The 26,425-nt window shown below is 42.5% G+C and overlaps 1 protein-coding gene across 1 annotated transcript in view; it reads right to left on the bottom strand.

Moving 5' to 3' along the window:
* The window catches only part of LOC124598646 (protein furry), a 1,150,963-nt gene that overhangs the window by 153,452 nt on the left and 971,086 nt on the right, over window positions 1–26,425 (bottom strand). Inside the window, exon 30 of the mRNA XM_047136016.1 lies at window positions 765–894. Within this exon, the coding sequence (XP_046991972.1) occupies window positions 765–894 (130 nt within the window). The remainder of the gene's footprint in view (window positions 1–764; window positions 895–26,425) is intronic.

Below are 26,425 nucleotides of genomic sequence, written 5' to 3'. Positions count from 1 at the left end.
TGGTAGAGAGAAGGAACTGCTTGGGCATGAATAGAGATGAGTATATATGGCAGCCTCTTGATGATGAGGAATACAGCAGTTACGCCAAAATGAAGAGGACAGCTGCCAAGTGACAGGATTGGAGAGCTGCATTAAACCAACTTTAGAGTTTATGACCTAAATGAAAATTTTATTCTATGCTTATGACATACAATACACATAACTGTAGAAGCACAACCAATTTTTTTTTATAAAATCAATAAAAATATATAATGAAACACTGGAAACTTCAGGTTGGAATGCCAATAACATTAGGAAAAAGATAGATTGATATTCACTGTAAAGATGACCCATTGAGATGCAGACTGGCACAATGAAATGAGTATTACACATTATAGTTTTCAGCCAAAGCTTTCTTCAGCAAAGAAGCTGCTAGAGATAGCAGTAATGTGTGCATGAGGTGTGCTTGCTGTGTGAATGTGTGTATGTTTTTTGTTGAAGAAAGCTTTAGCCAAAAGCTATAATGTGCAATAGTCTTTTTGTTGTGCCCATCTGCAACTCAACATGTCATCTTTAGGGTGAGTAGCAATCTATCGTTTTCCTAATATCGTTAAATTGTATAAAAATATAGACACAAAATTAAGATAAGCTGAAATACCCAGAAAATTCCACAAAAAAGATACACAAAATTGTTTATGTTTCTTTTTCATTGACATATTATTATGTGATCTACAGCTGAAGCTCTAAAGAAAATAATACAGAAATCTAAATATAAATTTGCCAACCTCGGGTTCAGTGCTTGGTGTGCAGAGGTCATCTGAAACCATTGGTGGACCACTAGCAGTCCTTGTTTTCTCTGTGCGAGGTGTTGGAAAGCCAGCCAGTGCTCGTAGTGCAGTATCTGACTTTGAAGTGCTGTAATAGATAGTAAAATACCAATTTATAAATCTATGGAAAACTGAGCCTATAGTATGTGAAATAGTAAACAAACAATTAAAGAGCTACGATCTGCATGTTTGTGGTGAGCATTTGAAATGTAAATAATTATTGAGAATTTAACTGTGTCCTCCATAACTACCTCCCCCTGCCCTACGAACCAGCGACCTTGGTGTGGTGGGATAGCTTGCTTGCTTCAATACAGATATTCATATCATATATGGAACCATATCACAGGGATGTGTGTGGAAAGGCCAGACTATTTGTATTTCTTTATTAATCCTGTAAATTGTGATGAAGTACATAGTTTGTACAAACGATATAGGATAAGTCAAGTTTGATTTATTACATACAAGTTGAATACTGGTAACAAAATTACAAAAACAGTAAGACGATCGAAGGGATAGTGTGGTTAACAATAATTATGTGATCAATTACACTGTTTTTCTTGGTGCTCCAAAAACCCAGAAACAGAATAGAAGCAGTGGTGAAGGAAGTACTCTTTTAGTTTCACTTTAAATTTCGGTAAATTTAGTATCTGTTTCAGAAAGGATGGCATGTGGTTGAATAAGATAATGCCAGCATGATACACTCCTCCCCTGCAAGTGTTTGTGCTTACTGAATTGACATGCAGGCAGTGCACGGAGAGTGGAAATCACAATTATGCTTCTAGATATTATCTTCTTTTAATATGCTTACTTTTATGATGATTAGTACTTTGCAGATGTATAAACAAGGAAAGGGCAGTATACTGAGACTCTTAAATATTGGTCTACACAAGTCTCTGCATTTAAAATGTATTTTTATTCTAACAATGCTTTTGGAGTCCGAAGGTTTTTTTGCTACATATGGAGTTCTACTAACAAACAGTTGTTAAAGAGGAGCAGCAGCCTTTTCAGTAGTTCCAGGGATGACAGTCTAGATGTCTGACAGATCAGGCCTTGTAACTTTCCTGAAGCTTGGGAAAGTGGCCAAGGATGACACTCATGACAAAAGTTTCAAATCACTCTGTGATCAAATCGCTTCTGTGTTTCATGCCATTTCCCCCGAATTTGTATGATGCTCTTTTCCTCACCAGCATCACTGCCCTCTTACAGGGGTTCCATGATCTCACAGTGTGGAATTGTGTTAAACTTAATGGTGGATACCACAATTCAAGTGATGATTTTGGGAGTAACCTTTACAAAATGCCTGGGCAGGCATTGAGAAAAATTGCTGGGTCTCAGTGGCTCACATTCGTGTTACCAATACAGGCTTGTGAGCTCCTGTCCCATAAGCACCAGCAACCACAGAGTAGTCCATTGTGAGTGCAGGACTTACTTCATGATTCAAAACAAAGCAGACAAGGCTACTGCTGCTGCTGCTGCTAGGGCCAGAGTGATGTCAAAGCAAAGTCTGATGACGTGAAGGACCATGATGTCATGAGACAATTCAGGGTGCAGCTGTCATCACCCAATATCACACTGATGATGGCAGACCCAGCTGCAGTGGTGTTTGAGGGTGCACCAAGTACATCATTGATGAACTGGGCTGTGGTGGCGGATGCATCATCATTGGATCAGTTTATAATAGTTCTACTTATGTTCAAAATTAGCAGCTTCAGATTATATCTATGTGTCCCTTGTTATATCGCTATTTGCAGTGATGTCTTGTAATATCATATCCTACTGATCCATCGCGATATTTTCTTCGAGTGCATGTAGACACAAAGGTCGAAGATGATTGTGAGATAGTCCAGGGTGCAGCGAGCATGGCTGCATTGGCAAATGAGCTGATGTCTTCAGCCAACACCACATTGGTAATGGTGGACTGGGCTGTGTTGGTGTTTGCAGGTGTGGCAAATAAAGTTGGGGCAATGAACGCATATGCATCATCATCATCATCATCATCATGTCTGGTTATGGAGTAGTAGTTGCAGGTGCAATCCTGATGCTCCACACGTCAATCACATGCGCAAGAGAAGAAGTAGAGGAGGAGGAGAAGGAAACTAACCATCAGTTTGCAACTATAATGAGCACACACACAAATATGGAAAAAAATCATCTTAAATGCATACCTGTATGATTACCAGAGTCAAATCAGGGTCACTTATCAGCCCATGTTGAGCTGACATCATAAGTATTTCTGTTAGGGTGTTTCATCTGTGCTGATTCTGTCAGTGCTGTTGCTGCTAGCAAGTCTCCAACTGGAATGACTCATCAAGCCGAAAGCCACATTCTCTTGCTTATTTCAGCCAATGGGAGATGACTAACATATCTCTAGTCACATGGTTTTAGGCAGGACAGCACTGGCTCACAGCTGCGGTATGCAATGCTATCTTACACTGTTTCAACCTGTGTTCTTAAAAACAGGATGATATTTCAGTGCTGGTGTGTGTGCTGGTCCATCACGTGGATGATGCATCCAGTGGTGGAAGAGAAGAATAATTTTCCAATACTTTGACACTTGCTGCATGCTGCAACCGGTATCTGCTGAGTACTATCCACGTATCAGACACTGCCGTCGGCTCTTTTCATAAAATACCATACACTTTAGTAATGTGCCTTTTGTAGATGCCAGGTAGTGCGGGATCCATTTATGTCATATGTAATCACCAGGTGTCAATCAAGTCTGGTAGCTACCATGCTACACACTGCTTCCGCAATAACAGTAATGTACGACAACACCTTAAAGATGCGCAGTGTCCAGTAACGGGCACTCATTACTATGCGCAGTCAGCCCACGGCTCTGAGCACACCAAACCACATTACAAATCGACAAAATTCATATCTAATGCTGCCCATATAAACTTTATAGCAAGTATCTAATAGCTTATTTTTAAAATAATAATAACAATAATAATAATGTAGTAGTAGTAGTAGTAGTAATATTTACTAGTAATAATGCATGACAGGCGACAACAGGCGCTTGCTGGCTGGCAGATCATGATACTAGGTGACCGTAACGAATTAGCAGATGCTGACTTAACTTTCCTCAGCATAACAATTATGGATATGAACAGTAATCCAGCTGACAGCATCTCCAAACTCCTCTCTCTCCAGTGTGCATTAATTCTCCTCTAACACAGTCATTTGTATAGGTGTCAAAATCAGTTGGTGTATTGCAGAACTGATACAGCTGGAGACAACAATCAAAAAAGGGTTAAAACCACGAGAAATGGTTTAAAAAATTAGACAACAGCTGAGCAACAGTATTAGGTGCTAATATAATGTGCAGGTAAAGTGTATGCTATCTGTGATCAGAAAACTTCTCACGATTTCATCTGTGTAGTGTCAGTATGTGATCCATATGTATCGCTTCTTGTATGTCATTTTACATTTCATCCAAGTATATTTATGACTTGCAACTCGCATGTTTGGGAGAGAATATCACAGCATTCACAATCCGAATAAAAAACAACATTATCTTTCCTCAAGCACGAAGGTCTAGTGGTAGTATAATGATTTCATCTTGTCACAGTGTTTCTCTAGAATGCACCATCTTTCCATCATTAAAGCAACTGCGGTGTCAATCTCTCTCTTATATGTAGTTGTTATATCAAGGACTACAGCCCCTATCTACAGCTTATTCTGATTACTCCACCTGCATAATGCTTTTTCATTTTTAAGTGTCTTGTGAGATCATGTCTCTCCCTCCCTCTGTATAAATTACAAACTCCATATATTTTTCCAAGGGGACTGCGAGCTCTCTCAATGTTTAGTGATGATCTCTGTCATTTTGGGGCAGACGGTACAGTGATTCTAATAGTTCTCTTCTTTCGTACAAATTTGTAGCTTTCTGAGAAAGATCCATGGGATTTCCAGACACTTTGAGCTATTGCTTGTGTCACAAAATTCGAATAATTCATATGTATAAATACAGGTATCCTGTAAAACCATGCAGTATTTGTATTGTACTGTATTATTGGCATTTTTAGCATTTTTCTATATTTTTCCCTTATTCCATATTTTTCCATATTCTACACATAAATGTAGAAGAGTAATTATGCTATTATTGCTTACATCTGAAATGCAAAAAATTCTACAAAGCTAAACTACTTTTGGTAAAAAATTGAGCAGTGGAAAACTTTATAGATAGGGCTCGCAATAAATGCAAGGTAGCATGGAAAATAATAAAACACAGGAATATACCAAAATGCACACAAACAGCTCTGTTTCAACACAAGGAATTAATACTAAAGCAACGAATTCATCTGCAATGGACCTTGTTGGGACACCATTGCCTGTTAACCTGGTATTTCAATGGAGGGCTGTCACACATGCTGATGTTATGAAAGCTCTATCCAAATTTTCAGATTCTCAAAGTATGGACAGTTATTGGTTATCGAATAACATCATTAAAAAGACAATACACTTAGTAGCCAAACCATTAGCTTTTATTTTTAATAAATGTGTGGAATTTGGAGTTTTTCCAGATGCACGTAAGGTATCAAAAGTTGTCCCAGTTCTTAAAAGAGGGGACAAACCTTTTCACCAAAGCTACAGACCAGTCTCCATTGTTCCAGTACTCTCAAACATATTTGAGGCACTGATACACACACAAATAAGCAGCTTGTTTGAAAAACACAATATCCTATGTAACAATCAGTTTGGTTTTTGCAAGGGAGAAATACAACGGGGGCCATCTTGGAAATCATTCACCAAACCTTAACAGCTTTTGAAAACAATAACATGGTATCACTGGTATTGTGTGACCTAAGCAAAGCTTTTGACTGCATTCCTGTTGATGTACTACTGAGGAAACTAGAGTTTTATGGGGCGAGAGGGTGCACTTTAGCTGTGACAAGTTCTTGTTTAAGCAACAGAAAATAATTGGTCTCAGTCAGAAATGTAAATTCTTCCGTAACGGAAATTAGCACAGGTGTACCACAATGGTCTATCCTTGGACCTATCTTCTTCATTGGAATTATCAATGATTTACCTAATAACATAGCCCACCCTGTCGTATGTTATGCTGAGAGTACAACACTACTTACCACAAATCAGAACATTTCAGATCTGAATAGCGTAACAAAAGAAACACTTGATAGGGCCCTGGACTGGTTTGGAGCCGATAACCTCCTGTGCAATCCTAATAAAACCTAGTAACTTTTAGTGGGGAAATCAAATGAAGTAGGCAATAATTCAGTAAAACTCTTCGGTATTTACATTCACTCAATACTCTATTTGGAGGAATGTGTTAATCACGTATGTGAGAAAATATCACAGGTGGCATAACTTATCTGGAAACTAAGGGAGGTAGTGAGCTTGGAGTACCTTAGCATGACATACTTTGGGTTATTCCAGTCAGATATTTCATATGGTCCGATTATAATGGGGCACTTCCCTCACATCAAGAACATTTTGAAATTACAAAAAAGAGTCTTACGCATAATATGTAAGAGAGGTCATAAGGAGCACTGTCATCCTCTTTTTTTTCCCACTCAGAATATTCACAATTATAAATTTATACATATATGTGTCTGTACTCCATATTAAAAATAATATTTCAGAATTTGTTGCCAGAGGGGAAATACATGAACATAACATTAGGGCAAAGGGTAATTTAGACATATCATGCCAAAGATTAGCAAGAACAGGAAATTCCCACAAAGTAAATCCACTCAAAATGTTCAATAAACTACAAATTCATGTTCAGTCTATGGATATAAATTTTTAAAAATTAAGTGGTACAGTTGGTTGTCAGATCATTCATTTTATGACAATGAAGACTTCTTTGACATGCCTGAGCAGGATACTAGCATTAAAACGTTTTTTGTAGTTAAACACATTACTTTAGAAGCTATCCTGGTGTAATTTGGTACACTGCGATGCTTAAAATGTATACTATAATGTATTGGCATTAGTTTATTTTATTATTATTTATGTACTACTACTTCCTGTATTATAAAACGATCTATGGTGAAAGATGGTTGTCAGCCTGTGTGCTGTTACTGGGGTTCAGTGAGCTAGTATTTAAATAGCAGCCTGCATCTTTCATTTTGTAACAGTGATTATTAGTATCGACCTCAGCACTGTCGAAAAGACCCCAGTGCTAGTTTCAGTTTTGTTGCTTACATTCATATTGTAGTTTTAATAGTGTAGATTTACACTACTTGCAGCACTACAGTCAAGCAGTCTGAACAATCTACAGCAGCCAGATGGTAGTCTCAATTCACTGTCTGTGTGTTTGCTGTTCACTTGTGTTCAGTCAGATAGTATTTCTCTTAAGCTATAGTATTTCTCTTAAGCTATAATTAGAATTCTGCATAGCAGATTTTAGTGTTGGTTTATTCTCATTGTGTATGTCTGGTGTACATTCCAGTAGCACCACAGTCCAGTAGCTTTCTTTTTTTGGGGGGCTGTTTATACTTTCTCAGTTTATACTTTCTCAGTTACACCTGACTGTTCTGTATTTTTTGACACCATCTTCAGGTTTTTACTACTGTGAGCAGACACAAGGAGAGCCGGCTGCTGTGCTGTTGCCCCTAAACTGCTGGAAGCTGCATCAGCCACAGCCAACAGACTTCTGGCTACTGCTCACAGCAGCTACATCAGAGCACCAGTGACGAGACCTGTGACACCATTCGTACTATTGGAGCCCCTGGTGATCTGGCTGTTGCTGCGTCTTCCAAAAGGCAACACCTGACTCGTCCACTTTCACTTAAAGAGTGAGTGGTGGACAGTGGTTTGTTTTGCATGTCACTGGGTGGGGTGGGGATGGGGGCTGAAAGAGGCAATGGGCCGCATGGCTGGTTCCTAACATTTATCAACAGGTACGAGGTGCTACCCAGTGTTGATAACACTTCTGAGGCAGCGTGGGATGTCTCTCCTGTAGGCCCAATGGCTGATTTTTCCTACCCAGTCTGGACAAGTGTAGAAAGTGGGTATGCAGTAATTGGGAGCTCCAACATTAGGAGGGTATGGAGCCCTTCAGGGAAATAGCAGGCCAATGTGCCAATGTGCACTCGGTTTGTTTGTGTGGGGGGGGAGGGGGGGCGGAGGAGGGAGGATGGGCTCATCCAAGATGTGGAGGCAACTCTGCCGGTGGCTATCTGGGTGCAACTGGCTGCAAATAGTGGCACACATGTCGGCAAAAATGACACCTGTCACTTGCATTCTGGGACCATCTGGGATTCCTTTAGGAGGATGACTGATTTGGTGAAGTCAACTACCATCACATTGGGTGCATGCTAAGCTCACTATTTGTAGCATCATACCCAAGGTCGATTCTGCAACGGTATCAGGTACCGTACGAATTTCTCTATCACCGGTATCAGGTAGAGAATTGTAGGATTCCTCTTAATTTGTCAGTCGTGCACTACATGCAGATGTGGTTCTATGTTACAGGTGTACATGTGCCGTGCAGATGGGGGTTTTTAGTTTGGAGGACCCGCCCGCCCCCCCCCCCCCCCCCCCCCCCCCCCCACCCATTGAGGTCAGAGACGAACTGCCCGCCAACATCTAAGATACATCATCTACAATGTTCTCAGAGAATGCTTGTCGCTGCAGATTGCATACAGAAAATGTTAATACTATTTTAGTAAACTGCAAGGAGCATCCAATGCCGAGATACTATTAGAAACAGAATATAGGTTGGACTCTGGAAGTGAATAGCAACGAAATCCAAGTTTCAGACTGGAATATTTATCGTAAGAACTTGTTAGTCGCCGATGGTGGTGATGAATTTATTGCAGTTAATTATTCGATGACATCTCATGAGTTTATCATGGATTCCGAATGTCGACTAATATGGTTGAAGTTAAGCATTAAAGACCGGTCAAAAATGTTAATCGGATGCCTTCATAGACCGCCTGGATCAGGAACTGCCCTCTGCCAACAGAGCGCTTCAGAGAAAACTTGCAGAATATCCTCTTTTCTAATAATTTCCGGATATGCAGCCGGGTCCCGTCGACATTCTGCCACAATATTTCGGCCCAGAGACGTCCGGCCATCATCAGGTGAGTACACAACTACTGAAGAGCCCCCTTTTTTTTTTTTTTTTTTTTTTTTTTTTTTTTAATGGACTTGTAGTCCGGGGTGATATGTTACAATACAGCATCACCGGTCTATTGCGGTCTAACTGTGTTGGTGAGGCAGTAATTCAGGTGCAGTCGCGGTATTTATGCCGCATCTCGCGCATGCGAAATGTACCGGCATCCTATAGCGCATGCGTCAGGTGTTGACATGCGCGGCGTAGCCGAGTTGTACGTGCTGCCCTCGGTGGTTAAAGTAAAAGATCATCTAGTCATTGAGTATGGAATGACGCCGTCGATTCCGCTGTGATTGTATCCTCGGAATTACGTATATGGTGGCAACACCTACCCACCTACGGCTTTAGTAGTGAGGCCAGATATTTTGCTGTAGAATAGGTCGCAGCACCATACGCCGGGAATGTGTCGTCGAAAATGGGCAGACTACTGAAGAAAAATAAAATCAAGGTTATCTTCCGTCCACGAGCAAAGAACCGGGCCCTGGTTGGATCCGTTAAAGACGATTTACAACTGAAGAAAGCAGGCGTCTACAAAATTCCTTGTAAATGTGGCTCTGCATACATTGGACAGACAACAAGAACTGTCCATGAACAATGTACACCGTCTGCGGCAACCGTCAAAATCGGCAGTAGCAGAGCACTGTATTTCTTTGGGACATTCAATGGAATACAATGGAACAAAAATTTTGGCTCCGGTTTCCGGATTTTGGGATTCCGTAATCAAAGAATCAGTGGAAATATGTCTTGCCGATAATCTTATAAATCGTGACAACAGCTTTCAGCTGGATAAAAATTGGAACCCTGTTATTAAAATTATACAATCACAGCGGAATCGACGGCGTCATTCAATACTCAATCACTAGATGATCTTTTACTTTAACCACCGAGGGCAGCACGTACAACTCGGCTACGCCGCGCATGTCAACACCTGACGCATGCGCCATAGGATGCCGGTACATTTCGCATGCGCGAGATGCGGCATAAATACCGCGACTGCACCTGGGCTCTTCAGTAGTTGTGTACTCACCTGATGATGGCCGGACGTCTCTGGGCCGAAATATTGTGGCAGAATGTCGACGGGATCCGGCTGCATACCCGGAAATTATTAGAAGAAGAAATACGCCGGGAAAATTTCAGAAGTTGCAGAATATCGTTACTAACTTTCCTGATAATGCCGTTGTAATAGGCGATGACTTAAAATTGGCAGGTATAGATTGGGAAAGAGATGCACTCATATCTGGAGCTGTGGGGCAGCGTTGGATAAGAAGAAAATCTAGTGCTTCGCCGTCTTTTACGAGAGCCTGAAAACTATTTTAGTGGTTAGGCAGAAAGCTATGGAGAACACACTGACCATAGTTTCCAGTCTGCAAGTCCATATTCTACTTGCACTAACTAAACGAAATGTTTCTGTTCTCCATTTTTTCAACGGGGTCAGGAACTATGATTTTTCAGTGAAAGTTTTGAGTTGTAACTGATTGAATTACATTTTGAAAAATTTCACAGGCAAAATAATATTCCTGACAATAACAATAATAATGTTCCCATCATAAACAACACTATGAGCTCTTCAGAGGCGACCTCTACAGCAAGTTCCAATTAAATGGTCTTTCGCCTTGACTTCTAATAATCGAAGTAAATTGGTCGCCACAAAAGTGGAAATTATATCACCACTTGCCATGCGGTTTTATTAACATTACAGGCACTTCTGTGAAATCAAAGCTATGCACGACGGTGTACAGTCCTCGCGAGTTCACTTCCTATTTGTGCCGAAAACATGCGTTTAGCAGCTGCAAAGCTGTGGCATCATCCGAGGCAGCGCGTTAGCAGGTGTTGGACTAATAAGGACAGAGTGATAGCTGGGTGCGAAGTGTCAGTCACAACTTCTCTGGCCGTAGTTACATGTGGGCGCAGCGGACTGCCAAGGGGAACATCTGCTGTATGCCCGGGTAGCAGCATCTAAACGGACGCTTTCTCGGACACATTTTATAACACTGTTGCGTATCAGTTTACAATCTTCGTAATTTTTATATGAAATGAGTGCAGTTGGCTTTAATTAAAGAAAAAGTTTCAGCTCGACTGCATGTAAACTTTGCCGGCTCGAATTTTTAGAACGGAATTGACAGTAGAACGTAACCTCTGAACTACAACTTTAAGACATCTTGTATTTATTGTTATTTACACCAAAGTCTTGAAACTTATTATAACTTCATTATTTAATGCGTTTCATCAAGTGCTGTAATCAGAACTTTGTCATTAATGTAAATGATACTGAATATATCACAAAAATGGCTCTGAGCACTATGCGACTTAACTTCTCAGGTCATCAGTCGCCTAGAACTTAGAACTAATTAAACCTAACTAACCTAAGGACATCACACACATCCATGCCTGAGACAGGATTCGAACCTACGACCGTAACGGTCGCTCGGCTCCAGACTGTAGCGCCCAGAACCGCACGGCCACTCCGGCCGGCAATATATCACAAATACGGACTTTTTGATCCGAATTTAGTATTCAGTCTCGGAAACTATTAGAGGTAGCTTAATGGGGTCACATAGTTAAGGTTTTTATATCAAACTGAAGCATCATACGAATTTTCACATTTCTGAGTCTAATATTTAGCGCCTTGAATTTTTCATAAAAGTACCGACTTTGACCAAAATATTGCTCCGATCAAGTTGAGGCTTGTAACAGTTGATTTTGATATACAACTGCACAGTCTGAACAATTTTTGGCTTTCTAGCTTTTTTATTTAGCGCCACTTGCTTTTTTATTTAAAACGATGTATTTAGGGAAACATATCCGATAACTCTGAAATTTAACAATTTTAACATTAATATACTAAAGTATACATTGACAAAGTCTGGAAACGCTACGTCACTTTTTTAATTTCATTCATAGATTACGGCGCAATATTTTGTATGCTACGCACAAGCGCATTATGACGACGTGGCACTACTAGCAGTGATGGCTCTGAGCACTATGGGACTTAACTTCTAAGGTCATCAGTCCCCTAGAACTTAGAACTACTTAAACCTAACTAACCTAAGGACACCACACACATCCATGCCCGAGGCAGGATTCGAACCTGCGACCGTAGCGGTCACGCGGTTCCAGACTGTAGCGCCTAGAACCGCACGGCCACCCCGGCCGGCTACCAGCAGTGAACTGGCATTAAATCCCGGCACACTCGCTCACCTCTGCATCGCTTGTTTCGCCACAGTGCCAGAGACATAGATTCCTATGACATTATCCTGCATGTCTTGTCCGAAAATTACTTCGAGCAAATAATTAGAGAACCAAAGTTTTAGGCCTCCTAGCAAGAAATAGGTCTGAACTCATCAAGTCACTAGACATTGAGAAAGGTATCAGTGTTGGCAGCAACGACTACGTGTGTTACAAGGAATACTAAGAAAGTTAGGAAAATCTTTTTGCTTAGGGAGAGTGACAGGATGCAAATTGTAGAGTATCTGAGTACTCAACACCAAATGTACTCAACATCAATTATTCAGCGCTGAGGACGATGTCGTGGCGCACAAATGAATAAAATTCAAAAGTATCGTTCAATAAGCCTTAGATAAATGTGTTCCGAGCAAGGTCTTAATAGATGGGAAAGACTCACGTGTTAAAAACAACTTCTACGTAAACAAAGAGAGATTCATCATAGATTCAAGAGAAATCAAAACCAAGCAGACAAACAAAGGCCCAACGAAGTGAAAATGAGCGTAAGGAGAGCAATGCGACAAGCATTCTATGACTTTGAAAGTAAGATTTTGTCACTCGATCTGACTAAAAACCTTAAGACGGTTTGGTCTTACGTAAAATCAGTACCCGGTTCTAAATCACCTATTTAGTGGCCATACCGGCACCGTTAAAGAAGACAACAGTGAGAAGGCCGAAATACTGAATTCGATCTTCCGAAATTTGTTACACTACGGAAGACCGTAGTACGATCCTACATTTCAATCATCGTATGAACATCAACATGGCAGGTATTTAGATAACCAATCACGGGACAGGAAAGCAACTGCAATCGCTTAATAGCGGATAGGTATCAGGACCAGATGAGATCACTGTAAGATTCAACAAAGTTTATGTGGAAGAAATTGCTCCCCTTCTAGCAACAGTTTATCGTAGTTATTTGAAGCAACGAGGGGTATGTAGCGAGTGGAACAAAGAGCAGGTCATTTCAGTTTTCAAGATGAGGCATAGAACAAATGCACATAATTGTAGGCCTATATCGTTGACGTCAATCTGTTGTAGAATTGTGCAACATGTTTCATGCTCAAGAATTGAGAGTTTTTGGACGACGAAAATCCCCTCTATAAAAATCAACATTGATTCCGCAAACAGAGATCCTGCGAAGCTTAGCTCGCTTGTTTCTTTCTCCACGAGATCCACAGCGCTGTAGACAACGCAGTTCAGGTTGATGCCTTGTTACTTGCCTGCAAGGAAGGCATTTGACAGCGAGCCGCACTGTCGCTTAGTGAAAAAAATAGGACTGATAGAAGAGATATAGAACATCCAACGAAGAGCGGCGCCTTTCGTCACGGGATCGTTTGGTTGGCGCAACAGCGTTACGGAGATACCCAACAAATTCTGTGGAAGACTATATAAGAGAGTGTTGTGCATCGTGGAGAGGTTCACTATTGAAATTTCGAGAGAGGTTGGGTTGAGTTGTTTGGAGGAAGAGACCAAACATCGAGGTCATCGGGCTCATCGGATTAGCGAAGAAGGGGGAAGGAAGTCGGCCGTGCCCTTTCAGAGGAACCATCCCAGCATTTGCCTGGAGCGATTTAGATTTCGAGAGAGACGGACAACATATTAGTCCCTCCCACATACATCTCAAGAAATGTCCACGACAGGAAAAGTCGAGAAATTAGAGATAACATAGAGATTTACCGACAATCATTCTTTGCATGCGCCATTCTTGAGCGGAAAAGGGAAGAGGGGATAAATCACTGGTACTGGGAGTACCCTCGGCCACACACCGTCAGGTATTGATGTAGATGTAAATGTTGATCCACACCGGTTAAGTCCAGGGTTGTTGTTGTTGTTGTTATCTTCAGTCCAGAGACTGGTTAGATGCAGCTCTCCATGCCACTCTATCCTGTGGAAGGTTCTTCATCTCCAGATACCTACTGCAAACGACATCCGTCTGAATCTGCTTAGTGTATTCATCTCTTGGTCCCCCTCTACGAATTTTACCTTCCACGCTGCCCTCCATTACTAAATTGGTGATCCGTTAATGCCTCAGAACATGTCCTACGAACCGATCCCCTCTTCTAGTCAAGTTGTGCCACTAATTCCTCTACTCCCCAATTCTATACAGTACTTCCTCATTAGTTATGTGATCTACACATCTAACGTTCAGCATTCTTCTGTAGTACCACATTTCGAAAGCTTCTATTCTCTTCTTGCCTAAACTATTTATCGTCCATGTTTCACTTCCAAACATGAGTACACTCCATAATACTTTCAGAAACGACTCCCTGACACTTAGATCTATACTCGATGTTAACAAACTTCTGTTCTTCAGAAACTCTTTCCTTCCCATTGCCAGTCTACATTTTATATTCTCTCTACTTCCACCATCATCAGTTATTTTGCTACCGAAATATTAATAGTCACCTACTACTTTAAGTGTCTCATTTCCAAGCCAAATTCCCTCAGAATCACCTGATTTAATTCGACTACATTCCATTATCCTCGTTCTGCTTTTGTTGAGGATCTTACATCCTCCTTTCAAGACACTGTCCATTCCGTTCAACTGCTCTTCCAGGTCCTTTGCTGTCTCTGACAGAATTACAATGTCATCGGCAAACCTCAAAGTTTTTATTTCTTCCCCATGGATTTTAACTCCTACTCCAAATTTTTCTTTTGTTTCCTTTACTGTTTGCTCAGTAGATAGATTGAATAACATCGGGGATAGGCTACAACACTGTCTCACTCCCTTCCCAACCACTGCTTCCCTTTCATGCCCCTCGACACTTATAACCGCCATGTGGTTTCTGTACAAATTGTAAATAGCTTTTCGCTCCCTGTATTTGACACCTGCCACCTTCGGAATTTGAAAGAGAGTAGTTCAGTCAACATTGTCAAAAGCTTTCGCTAAGTCTACAAATGCTAGAAACGTATGTTTGCCTTTCCTTAATCTATCTTCTAAGGTAAGTCGTAGGGTCAGTATTGCCTCACGTGTTCCAACATTTCTACGACTTCTACCAGTTTTTCCATTCGTCTGTAAAGAATTCGGGTAAGTATTTTGCAGCCGTAACTTATTAAACTGATAGTTCGGTAGTTTTCACACCTGTCAACACCTGATTTCTTCGGAATTGGAATTACTATATTCTTCTTGAAATCTCAGGGTATTTCGCCTGTCACATACATCTTACTCACCAGATGGTAGAGTTTTGTAATGGCTTGCTCTCCCAAGGCTATCAATAGTTCTAATAGAATGTTGTCTACTCCCGGGGCCTCGTTTCGACTCAGGTCTTTCAGTGCTCTGTCAAACTGTCCATGCAGTATCACATCCCCCAATTCATCTTCATGTACCTTCCACCTCCACAATATTGTCCTCAAGTACATCGCTCTTGTACAGACCCTCCATACACCCCTTCCACCTTTCTGCTTTCCCGTCTTTGCTTAGTATTGGTTTTCCTTCTGAGCCCTTGATATTCATACAATTGGTTATTTTTCTCCAGAGGTCTCTTTAATTTTCCTGTAGGCAGTATCCATCTTACCCCTAGTGATATATGCCTCTACATCCTTACATTTATCCTCTAACCATCCTTGCCTAGCCATTTTGCACTTCCTGTCGATCTCGTTTTTGAGACGTTTGTATTCCTTTTTGCCTGCTTCATTTACTGCATTTTTATATTTTTTCCTTTCATCAATTAAATTCAATATCTCTTCTGTTACCCAAGGATTTCTACTAGTCCTCGTCTTTTTACCTACTTGATCCTCTGCTGCCTTCACTATTTCATCTCTCAAAGCTATCCATTCTTCTTCTACTGTATTTCTTTCCCCCGTTCCCTTGCGCTCTCTCTGAAACTCTGTACAACCTCTGGTTCATTCAGTTTATCCAGGTCCCATCTTCTAACATTTCCGCCTTTTTGCGGTTCCTTCACTTTTAATCTACAGTTCATAAATAATAGATTGTAGTCAGAGTTCACATCTGCCCCTGAAAATGTCTTCCAATTTAAAACCTTGTTCCTACATCTCTGTCTTACCATTATGTGTCTATCTGAAACCTTCCAGTGTCTCCAGGCCTCTTCCACGTATACAACTTTCTTTCATGATTCTTAAATTAAGTGTTAGTAATGATTAAGTTATGCTCTGTGCAAAATTCTACCAGGCGGCTTCCTCTTTCATTCCTTACCCCCACTCCATATTCACCTGCTACTTTTCCTTCTCTTCCTTTCCCTACTATCGAATTCCAGTCCCCAATGACTATTAAATTTTCGTCTCCCTTCACTATCTGAATAATTTCTTTTATTTCGTCATACATTTCTTCAATCTCTTCGTCATCTGCGGAGCTAGTTGGCTCATAAACTTGTATTACTGCGGTAGGTGTGTGCTTTGTGTCTATCTTGGATACAATGCTACTAAGCTACTACGCTGTTCGTAGTAGCTTACCCGCGTATCTATTTTTTTTTATTCATCATTAAACCTACACCTGCATTACCCCTATTTGATTTTGTATTTATAACCCTGCCACCGAACTTTACTAATTCCCACTATATCTAACTATAATCTACTCATTTCCCTTTTTAAATTTTCTAACCTATCTGCCAGATTAAGGGATCTGACATTTCACGCTCCGATCCGCAGAACGCCAGTTTTGTTTCTCCTGATAATGACGTCCTCCTGTGTAGTCCCCGCCCGGAGTCCAGGGTAGCATACTAATATGGATCCATCCTGCGGTAGGTCCGAGGTAGTGTCCAGAAGTGCATCCAACCACGTATGATCCGGGGTAGCGTCCGAGGGTGGATCCGCAAGAGTAAAGTCGTGGAGGAGGGTATAGGGAGTGGGGGAGGGGGATGGGCAAGGGAAACCGTCATACAAAATTGCGTTACTGACAAGGGAACCTCCCCATCGCACCCCCCTCAGATTTAGTTGTAAGTTGGCACAGTGGATAGGCCTTGAAAAACTGAACACAGATCAATCGAGAAAACAGGAAGAAGTTGTGTGGAAGTATGAAAAAAATAAGCAAAATATACAAACTGAGTAGTCTATGCAAATCATATGCCACATCAAGGACAGCTTCAGCGCACGAGCGCCGTGGTCCCGTGGTTAGCGTGAGCAGCTGCAGTACGAGAGGTCCTTGGTTCAAGTCTTCCCTCGAGTGAAAATTTTAATTTTTTATTTTCAGACAATTATTATCTGTCCGTCCGTCCGTCCGATGCGATCACTTTTTTGGGAGTGATTATCACATCCACAAGAAAACCTAAATCGTGCAAGGTAGAAGAATCTTTTTACCCGTTCGCCAAGTGTACAAGTTAGGCGGGTCGACAACATATGCCGTCACCAGTGTCGTATAGTACATATCAGACGTGTTTTCCTGTGGAGGAATCGGTTGACCTATGACCTTGCGATCAAACTTTTTCGGTTCCCAGTGGATAGGCACGTCCTTTCGTCTACTAATCGCACGGTTTAGCGGTGCGGTCGCAAAACACAGGCACTAAACTTATTACAGTGAACAGAGACGTCAATGAACGAACGGACAGATAATAATTGTCTGAAAATAAAAAATTAAAATTTTCACTCGAGGGAAGACTTGATCCAAGGACCTCTTGCACTGTAGTTGCTCACGCTAACCACGGGACCACGGCGTTCATGAGCTTGTATTCTCCAAGATGTTGCATATCATAAGCATAGACCACTCAGTTTGTGTATTTTGCTTATTTTTTTCATAGTTCCACACAACTTCTTCCTGTTTTCTCGATTGATCTGTGTTCAGTTTTTCAAGGCCTATCCACTGTGCCAACTTATAACTACATCTGAGGGGGGTGCGATGGGGAGGTTCCCTTGTGAGTTATGTGCGAGTTCAAAATAGGATAATGTCACAACTCAACCTCCACAGAAATCCATCTACGAGCATCCATTTTAACGTTGGCTTTGCACTTGTGTTATGTGGGTTGACATTTGTAAGAAGTATAGTTTGGAGATACCCTGGCTGGGATGGAACCCTGTATCACTCTTGGACGGTAAAATACCAACCCACACTTGGTAATGTTAGCAACAACAGCGTAATTATACTTGTACATCTACATACAGAATATGGAAAAATTGGAAAATATGGAAAACCCGAAAGTGCAAAAATGTGGATAAATATGGGAAAAACGGAAAAGTGTAAAAAAAGCATAAATGCAGGTACGATATAGTCATAAATGATATCTGTGTTTATACATATGAATTATTTGAATTTTGTGATACAAACAATAGATCAAAGGGTCCGAAGATGCCTTGGATACTTTCTCAGAAAGTTAAAAATTTGTACCAAGGAAGAGAACTATTAGAATCACAGCACCATCTGCCCCAAAATGACAGAGATCTGCGCTACACGTTGAGAAAGCTCGCAGACTCCTTGGAAAAATATATCTAGATTGTTATTTATGCAGAGGGAGGGAGAGACATGATCTCACAATCATACTTAAAAATAAAAAAGCATTGTGCAGATGGAGTAATCGGAATACGCGATAGACAAGGGCTGTAGGTTATTAACGTAACGACTGGACCCAACAGAGAGAGATTCATACCGCAGTTGCTTTAATAATGGAAAGATAGTGCGTTCTAGAGAAGTACTGTGACAAGATGAAATTGGCATACTACCACTAGACCTTTGTGCGTGAGGAAAGATATTTTATTTATTTTTATTTGGATTGTGAATGCTGTGATATTCTCTCCCCCAACATGCGAGTTGCAAGTCATAGACATACTTGGATGCAATGTAAAGTGACACAATTTCACATACGAGAAGAGATACATATAAATCACATATTGACGCTACTCAGATGAAATCACGAGAAGTTTTCTGATCACAGGTATAGCATAAATTTTATCTGCACGACTTAGATTAGCACCTAAAATTGCTTCAAATGTAACAATTCCACAATGAATTTGCGAAGCCAATTATCGCCGGGCCCAGGTTACGTTACATGGATACAGACAGTTTCATCTCCTGGGTGGAAGGCTGCGGTTCATGCGAAGTAATTAGGTACAATCACGAAGAATTCGACAAGTTTGGATATGCGGTCGATAATCCTTTTGGGATAACACCACAAAACGAAACGTTTATCGGCCCGGTGAAAGACAAGGCAAATAGTTTACAGACTGTGGAGTTCGTAGGGCTTAGGTCAAAGATGTACGCATACCATATAGATGCAGATGCCACCCAGTGGCAGGCTAAGGGAATGCATCGAGTGGTCTCAAAGCCTTTCTGAATCGAGGATTAAAAGATGTGCCTGCTCGTTGGCGTCGGCAGCGGTCCACATGTGGCAGACCAAGTAGTCTTTCTACTGAGACACACGAGGTACATATTGCAACGCAGCGGAAAGTTGGGCTGTCGCATCATGACAACAAATGATCCATGCGTGGGGACGGGATAGGGACTTCCCTGTTCTTACTCTATTCATTCAGTGTTCAGCGTGTGGCTGGTTAATTTATTTGTAAATAGTATATATATATATATATATATATATATATATATATATATATATATATACTCCTGGAAATTGAAATAAGAACACCGTGAATTCATTGTCCCAGGAAGGGGAAACTTTATTGACACATTCCTGGGGTCAGATACATCACATGATCACACTGACAGAACCACAGGCACATAGACACAGGCAACAGAGCATGCACAATGTCGGCACTAGTACAGTGTAAGTCCACCTTTCGCAGCAATGCAGGCTGCTATTCTCCCATGGAGACGATCGTAGAGATGCTGGATGTAGTCCTGTGGAACGGCTTGCCATGCCATTTCCACCTGGCGCCTCAGTTGGACCAGCGTTCGTGCTGGACGTGCAGACCGCGTGAGACGACGCTTCATCCAGTCCCAAACATGCTCAATGGGGGACAGATCCGGAGATCTTGCTGGCCAGGGTAGTTGACTTACACCTTCTAGAGCACGTTGGGTGGCACGGGATACATGCGGACGTGCATTGTCCTGTTGGAACAGCAAGTTCCCTTGCCGGTCTAGGAATGGTAGAACGATGGGTTCGATGACGGTTTGGATGTACCGTGCACTATTCAGTGTCCCCTCGACGATCACCAGTGGTGTACGGCCAGTGTAGGAGATCGCTCCCCACACCATGATGCCGGGTGTTGGCCCTGTGTGCCTCGGTCGTATGCAGTCCTGATTGTGGCGCTCACCTGCACGACGCCAAACACGCATACGACCATCATTGGCACCAAGGCAGAAGCGACTCTCATCGCTGAAGACGACACGTCTCCATTCGTCCCTCCATTCACGCCTGTCGCGACACCACTGGAGGCGGGCTGCACGATGTTTGGGCGTGAGCGGAAGACGGCCTAACGGTGTGCGGGACCGTAGCCCAGCTTCATGGAGACGGTTGCGAATGTTCCTCGCCAATACCCCAGGAGCAACAGTGTCCCTAATTTGCTGGGAAGTGGCGGTGCGGTCCCCTACGGCACTGCGTAGGATCCTACGGTCTTGGCGTGCATCCGTGCGTCGCTGCGGTCCGGTCCCAGGTCGATGGGCACGTGCACCTTCCGCCGACCACTGGCGACAACATCGATGTACTGTGGAGACCTCACGCCCCACGTGTTGAGCAATTCGGCGGTACGTCCACCCGGCCTCCCGCATGCCCACTATACGCCCTCGCTCAGAGTCCGTCAACTGCACATACGGTTCACGTCCACGCTGTCGCGGCATGCTACCAGTGTTAAAGACTGCGATGGAGCTCCGTATGCCACGGCAAACTGGCTGACACTGACGGCGGCGGTGCACAAATGCTGCGCAGCTAGCGCCAGTCGACGGCCAACACCGCGGTTCCTGGTGTGTCCGCTGTGCCGTGCGTGTGATCATTGCTTGTACAGCCCTCTCGCAGTGTCCGGAGTAAGTATGGTGGGTCTGACACACCGGTGTCAATGTGTTCTTTTTTCCATTTCCAGGAGTATATATATACTCTATTCATTGAGTGTTCAGCGTGTGGCTGGTTAATTTATTTGTATATAGTGGTTAAATATTGTATGTAGTTACTTGGGTATGTGGTTTTTTTCTTCCTTGCCTCTGCTAGTCTAACTTCAACATATACACTACTGGCCATTAAAATTGCTACTCCAAGAAGAAACGCAGATTATAAACGGGTATTCATTGGACAAATATATTATACTAGTACTGACATGTGATTACATTTTCACGCAATTTGGGCGCATAGGTCCTGAGAAATCAGTACCCAGAACCACCGACTCTGGCCGTAATAACGGCGGAGGAGGAGGAGATTAGTGTTTAACGTCCCGTCGACAACGAGGTCATTACAGACGGAGCGCAAGCTCGGGTGAGAGAAGGATGGGGAAGGAAATCGGCCGTGCCCTTTCAAAGGAACCATCCCGGCATTTGCCTGAAGCAATTTAGGGAAATCACGGAAAACCTAAATCAGGATGGCCGGAGACGGGATTGAACCGTCGTCCTCCCGAATGCGAGTCCAGTGTGCTAACCACTGCGCCACCTCGCTCGGTCGTAATAACGGCCTTGATACGCCTGGGCGCCGGCCGAAGTGGCCGTGCGGTTAAAGGCGCTGCAGTCTGGAACCGCAAGACCGCTACGGTCGCAGGTTCGAATCCTGCCTCGGGCATGGATGTTTGTGATGTCCTTAGGTTAGTTAGGTTTAACTAGTTCTAAGTTCTAGGGGACTAATGACCTCAGCAGTTGAGTCCCATAGTGCTCAGAGCCATTTGAACCATTTTGATACGCCTGGGCTCTGAGTCAAACAGAGCTTAGATGGCGTGTACAGGTACAGCTGCCCACGCAGCTTCAACACGATACTACATTTCATCAAGAGTAGTGACTGGAGTACTGTGACGAGCCAGTTGCTCGGCCACCACTGACCAGACGTTTTCAATTGGTGCGAGATCTGGAGAATGTGCTGGCCAGGGCAGCAGTCGAACATTTTCTGTATCCAGAAAGGCCCGTACAGGGACTGCAACATGCGGTCGTGCATTATCCTGCTGAATTGTAGGGTTTAACAGGGATCTAATGAAGGGTAGAGCCACGGGTCGTAACACATCTGAATGTAACGTCCATTGTTCAAAGTGCCGTCAATGCGAACAAGAGGTGACCGAGACGTGTAACCAATGGCACCCCATACCATCACGACGGGTGATACGCCAATATGGCGATGACAAATACACGCTTCCAATGTGCGTTCACCGCGACGTCGCCAAACACGGATGCGACCATCATGATGTTGTAAACAGAACCTGGATTCGTCCGAAAAAGTGACGTTTTGCCATTCTTGCACCCAGCTTCGTCGTTGAGTACACCATCGCAGGCGCCCCTGTCTGTGATGCAGCGTCAAGGGTAACCGCAGCCATGGTCTCCGAGCTCATAGTCCATGCTGCTGGAAACGTCGTCGAACTTTTGGTGCAGATGATTGTCGTCTTGCATACGTCCCCATCTGTTGACTCAGGGATCGAGACGTGGCTGCACGATCCGTTACGCCATGCGGCCAAATGCCGGCCATTTCGACTGCTAGTGATACGAGGCCGTTGGGATCCAGCACGGCGTTCCGTATTACCCTCCTGAACCCACTGGTTCCATATTCTGCTAACAGTCATTGGATCTCGACCAACGCGAGCAGCAATGTCTCGGTACGATAAATCGCAATCGCGAAAGGCTTCAATCCGACCTTTATCAAAGTCGGAAACGTGATGGTACGCATTTCTCCTCCTTACACGAAGCATCACAACAACGTTTCACCAGGTAACGCCGGTCAACTGCTGTTTGTGTATGAGAAAACGGTTGGAAACTTTCCTCATGTCAGCACGTTGTAGGTGTCGCCACCGGCGCCAACCTTGTGTGAATGCTCTGAAAAGTTATTCATCTGCATATCAGAGCATCATCTTCCTGTCGGTTAAATTTCGCGTCTGTGGCACGTCATCTTCGTGGTAAGATTAGGATGTAAATAACGTATAAAAGAGTAACAAGCGCATACAGAAAAAAATAGGAAACGTAGTATGTAAGCTACTAGTGTAAATAAATGTATCTGGTGGTCAAAAGTCATTAGAAAACAACAGCTTTGCAATTTATTGTAAATAAAAGCATATAAAAATTGGTAAGAAGCGACAATAAATTATTGTAAAAGGATTGTATTGCAAAAAATGTTAATAATAAACGGTTGTTTAATTTGTTGTATAGTGTTGTCGTTTACAAACACTTCTAGTACAGAATTATTGTTAATAGTAATTTGTTTATAACAAACCTGAACCCTTATCCATGACACACAGACTTCAAATGAGAAAACCTGTGCAATTGAACTAATTATAAACGGTGGTACGGAAGAGGGGGAGCATAATCTAATTGGGAAATGGGGGGAGCGGTTTTCGCCATTTCATTGTGCTCCTATTGATCCAGGTGTTTACCGCCAGTTTTATATCACGTGACCAGTATCAAGTTAGTCTCGACCTAGTCCATTTGCCTAAGGTGCATGGGTATGGTGGGGTCCCCTGGGCGATCCTGAATATAACTCGCAGAATTGGCAGGATGGGGGTTCTCCTAGGTAACCTTGATCAACTGTCGGTGATTTCTAGACGGGAGGAGTGGCAGGAGGGGAGATGACCTTGACAGCCACACACCGTTGGGTGGCTTGCGGAGTATAAATGTAGATGTAGACTCCCTGGCTGACCTCAATCAAGTGATTCGCTGCCAGGAGGTGGGGGGGGGGGGGGGGGAGAAGGGGAGATGACGTTGATTATGACTAGCACAAGTGTGTAGTCTGTCACGAGAGTCGTTATCAGTGTCCTTGAGATAATATCGTTAGCTGCGCTTCGCCCCTGGGCTTGTTCTTTCTATACCGTCCTACTTACAGCACTTTCCTTGTGGACTTCTTAATCGCCTGTAGAGTGCTGAGTTCAGCAGTGAGAAGACCATCTTTTCGCAATTTGTGTTCACAAACATCCGGGATTAACTTCGATAAACTCCACAAAAATTACTTCCTACAATAATGCATTTTTGTATTTTCTGAAAAATTTTAAATTTCCATGCTCTGAAAGGAAAAAAAGAGTACTGAAGGAACAAACTTTATCAATTTTTGCAACTGTGTTGAGAGTCAGCGTCTAAAATTGTTACCCAAAACCAGTTTATTTCTTCCGTTTTCTAACTTCACAAATGGTTCAAATGGCTCTGAGCACTATGGGACTTAACTTTGAGGTCATCAGTCACCTAGAACTTAGTAGCACTAAAGTGCGCGTCATTTATGTTGGCGGTCGAGTTTAGGTTCGTTCTGCGCATCTGACGTCACAAAACACAGTCAGCCAATGAACAGAGAACGACGTTGCCACATCTCGACTGCAGTGCAGAGCATGGACGAGTGTCTTCAGTTTTAGAAACGTTCAGTCATAAATAAAGTAATAGAACAAAAGCAATGTCTTGATAGCAGACATTCTTTTATAGAAAGTTTGGAAAACGCATTCTTTATACCAATTGCTTCATATTCTATTAATTAATTAAACCAAACAAGCAATAAGACTCCTAATTCAGGCGATAGCAAGGAATGGTGTTTGTATCACTCTCACGAACCGCTTTTTCGCAATAAAGAACAGCGGTAATTGTTTATTTCCTATTGTACTTCGACGAAGCGTGAGTAATTCATAGTCATACCAACAGTGTTTGTCAGTATTTTGCGTGACATGTTATAGTCCTCATGGCGTTCTGTAGTCGGACGAGGTGCGTTAGCGTAACGGTTAAGGTGTTGGGCTGCTATGTGAAAGGTTATGAGTTCGAAACTTATGCGGTGCGGTGCTTTGTCTCTTCATTAACCCTTTCGCTGCTGCAGACACGTGCTCCCCGCATTCTGCGCTGTGCGCGATTTTGTCACACTGCTCGCCTGTGCAGACACATGGTGTTCCCACTGCTTTAACATACGTATCATTCGATTTCACAAAAACTATTTGGCCAAAAAATTGGATTTTTACTTGTCTTCTTGACTGATACCTTCCCCCCATAAATGACTTAACTTTGTGTCGATGTTCGACGCAGTTATTATGCAGCATTAATTGTAGTAAACCATTGCACGAAATTTTGAAGAGTTTGCAGAGGTAGAAGTCCATAGCGTATACTTTCCGTATGGTCGATTTTAGTCGCCACAATGTTGAGAATGAAATGTGGACAAATGCCTAAATTTCATATAAAATTTACTGTATGACAATATCTCATTTAATTTAAGTACGACATAGGTGTCGTATGTAACATTGAGAAATATTCCGTCTTTCGCGACTGTAATAAAAGTATTATTTACACCGGACGCGTTTGGCTTTATTTTAAAGCACTTCAATCAAGGAAAGGTATGGCACATACACAATGGTACTCATGTTCTCTTTCTCGTTTTTGTTCCACAGTCGCAGTTTTACCAATGGTACTGAAATATATTCCTCTTCTGCAACTGTAATAAGGGACTTATTTAGACCAGACGCGTTTCTCTCTTTTGAAGCATCTTAACCTGCGATCGTAGCGGTCGCACGGTTCCAGACTGTAGCGCCTAACTTCACAGTCAGTATCACCACACAACGTGCTACAAAAAATTACGAGTCTCACTGGTACGATACGGTAACGATGTCATCAACACGAAGATTAATTTGAACAGTAGAACAGAATAGCATGGTCCTATCAGAGGTGTAGTGCCCTCGTCTTCTTCCGACCTTTCAACTGACTTACCTCGGCTGTAGAGGGCGACCTACAGTTTAACGCGGAATAGCAGCGCAGGTTGTGATTTTTCATATGATTATTGCCAGAGGTGAAAAAAAGCAATAAATGATGTGAAAAATGTCAGAGCAACTGAGGAGTGAAATCTGAAACTTTGCAGTGTGCACCCATTCAGCCACTGAGCCATAAGTGTATAAGTACATTTGACAGCACAAAAAATGGCCATGACTGAAATTTGAGTTACTCGCAACGTTACGCACGAGCGCATCACATTACGGGGTGTACAGATCTGATCATGAAAGTAAAAAACAGGATAATGCGTTCGTTGTGCAGCGGCATAGTCTGCGGGCTAGTAAGCAACTGCGTGGCAAGATCTGGTTCACAATTGGCTTAGTGCATTTTTTTGGTTTATTCCCTTAATTTGTTTAATATGTAGAAATCATAAAATTAATTGAACGAACAGATTACGATTCTTATTAAGATATTTTTGGGCCTCAAAAGATACAAGATGTGGATCCTTTTCCACTTACTATCCCGTCCAAAGTCGTCCAATTCTAATGCTTGGATGCAGTCTTCGAGGGAGTCAGTCTACGCGGCGAGTAGTAAATCTTTCATTTTCTATCACCTCCTCCCAGGCAGCTCCAAAGCTCATTA

The sequence above is a fragment of the Schistocerca americana genome, chromosome 1 (genome assembly GCF_021461395.2).
Source record: "Schistocerca americana isolate TAMUIC-IGC-003095 chromosome 1, iqSchAmer2.1, whole genome shotgun sequence".
NCBI lineage: Eukaryota > Metazoa > Arthropoda > Insecta > Orthoptera > Acrididae > Schistocerca > Schistocerca americana.
This window is presented reverse-complemented; position numbering and strand designations above follow the sequence as displayed.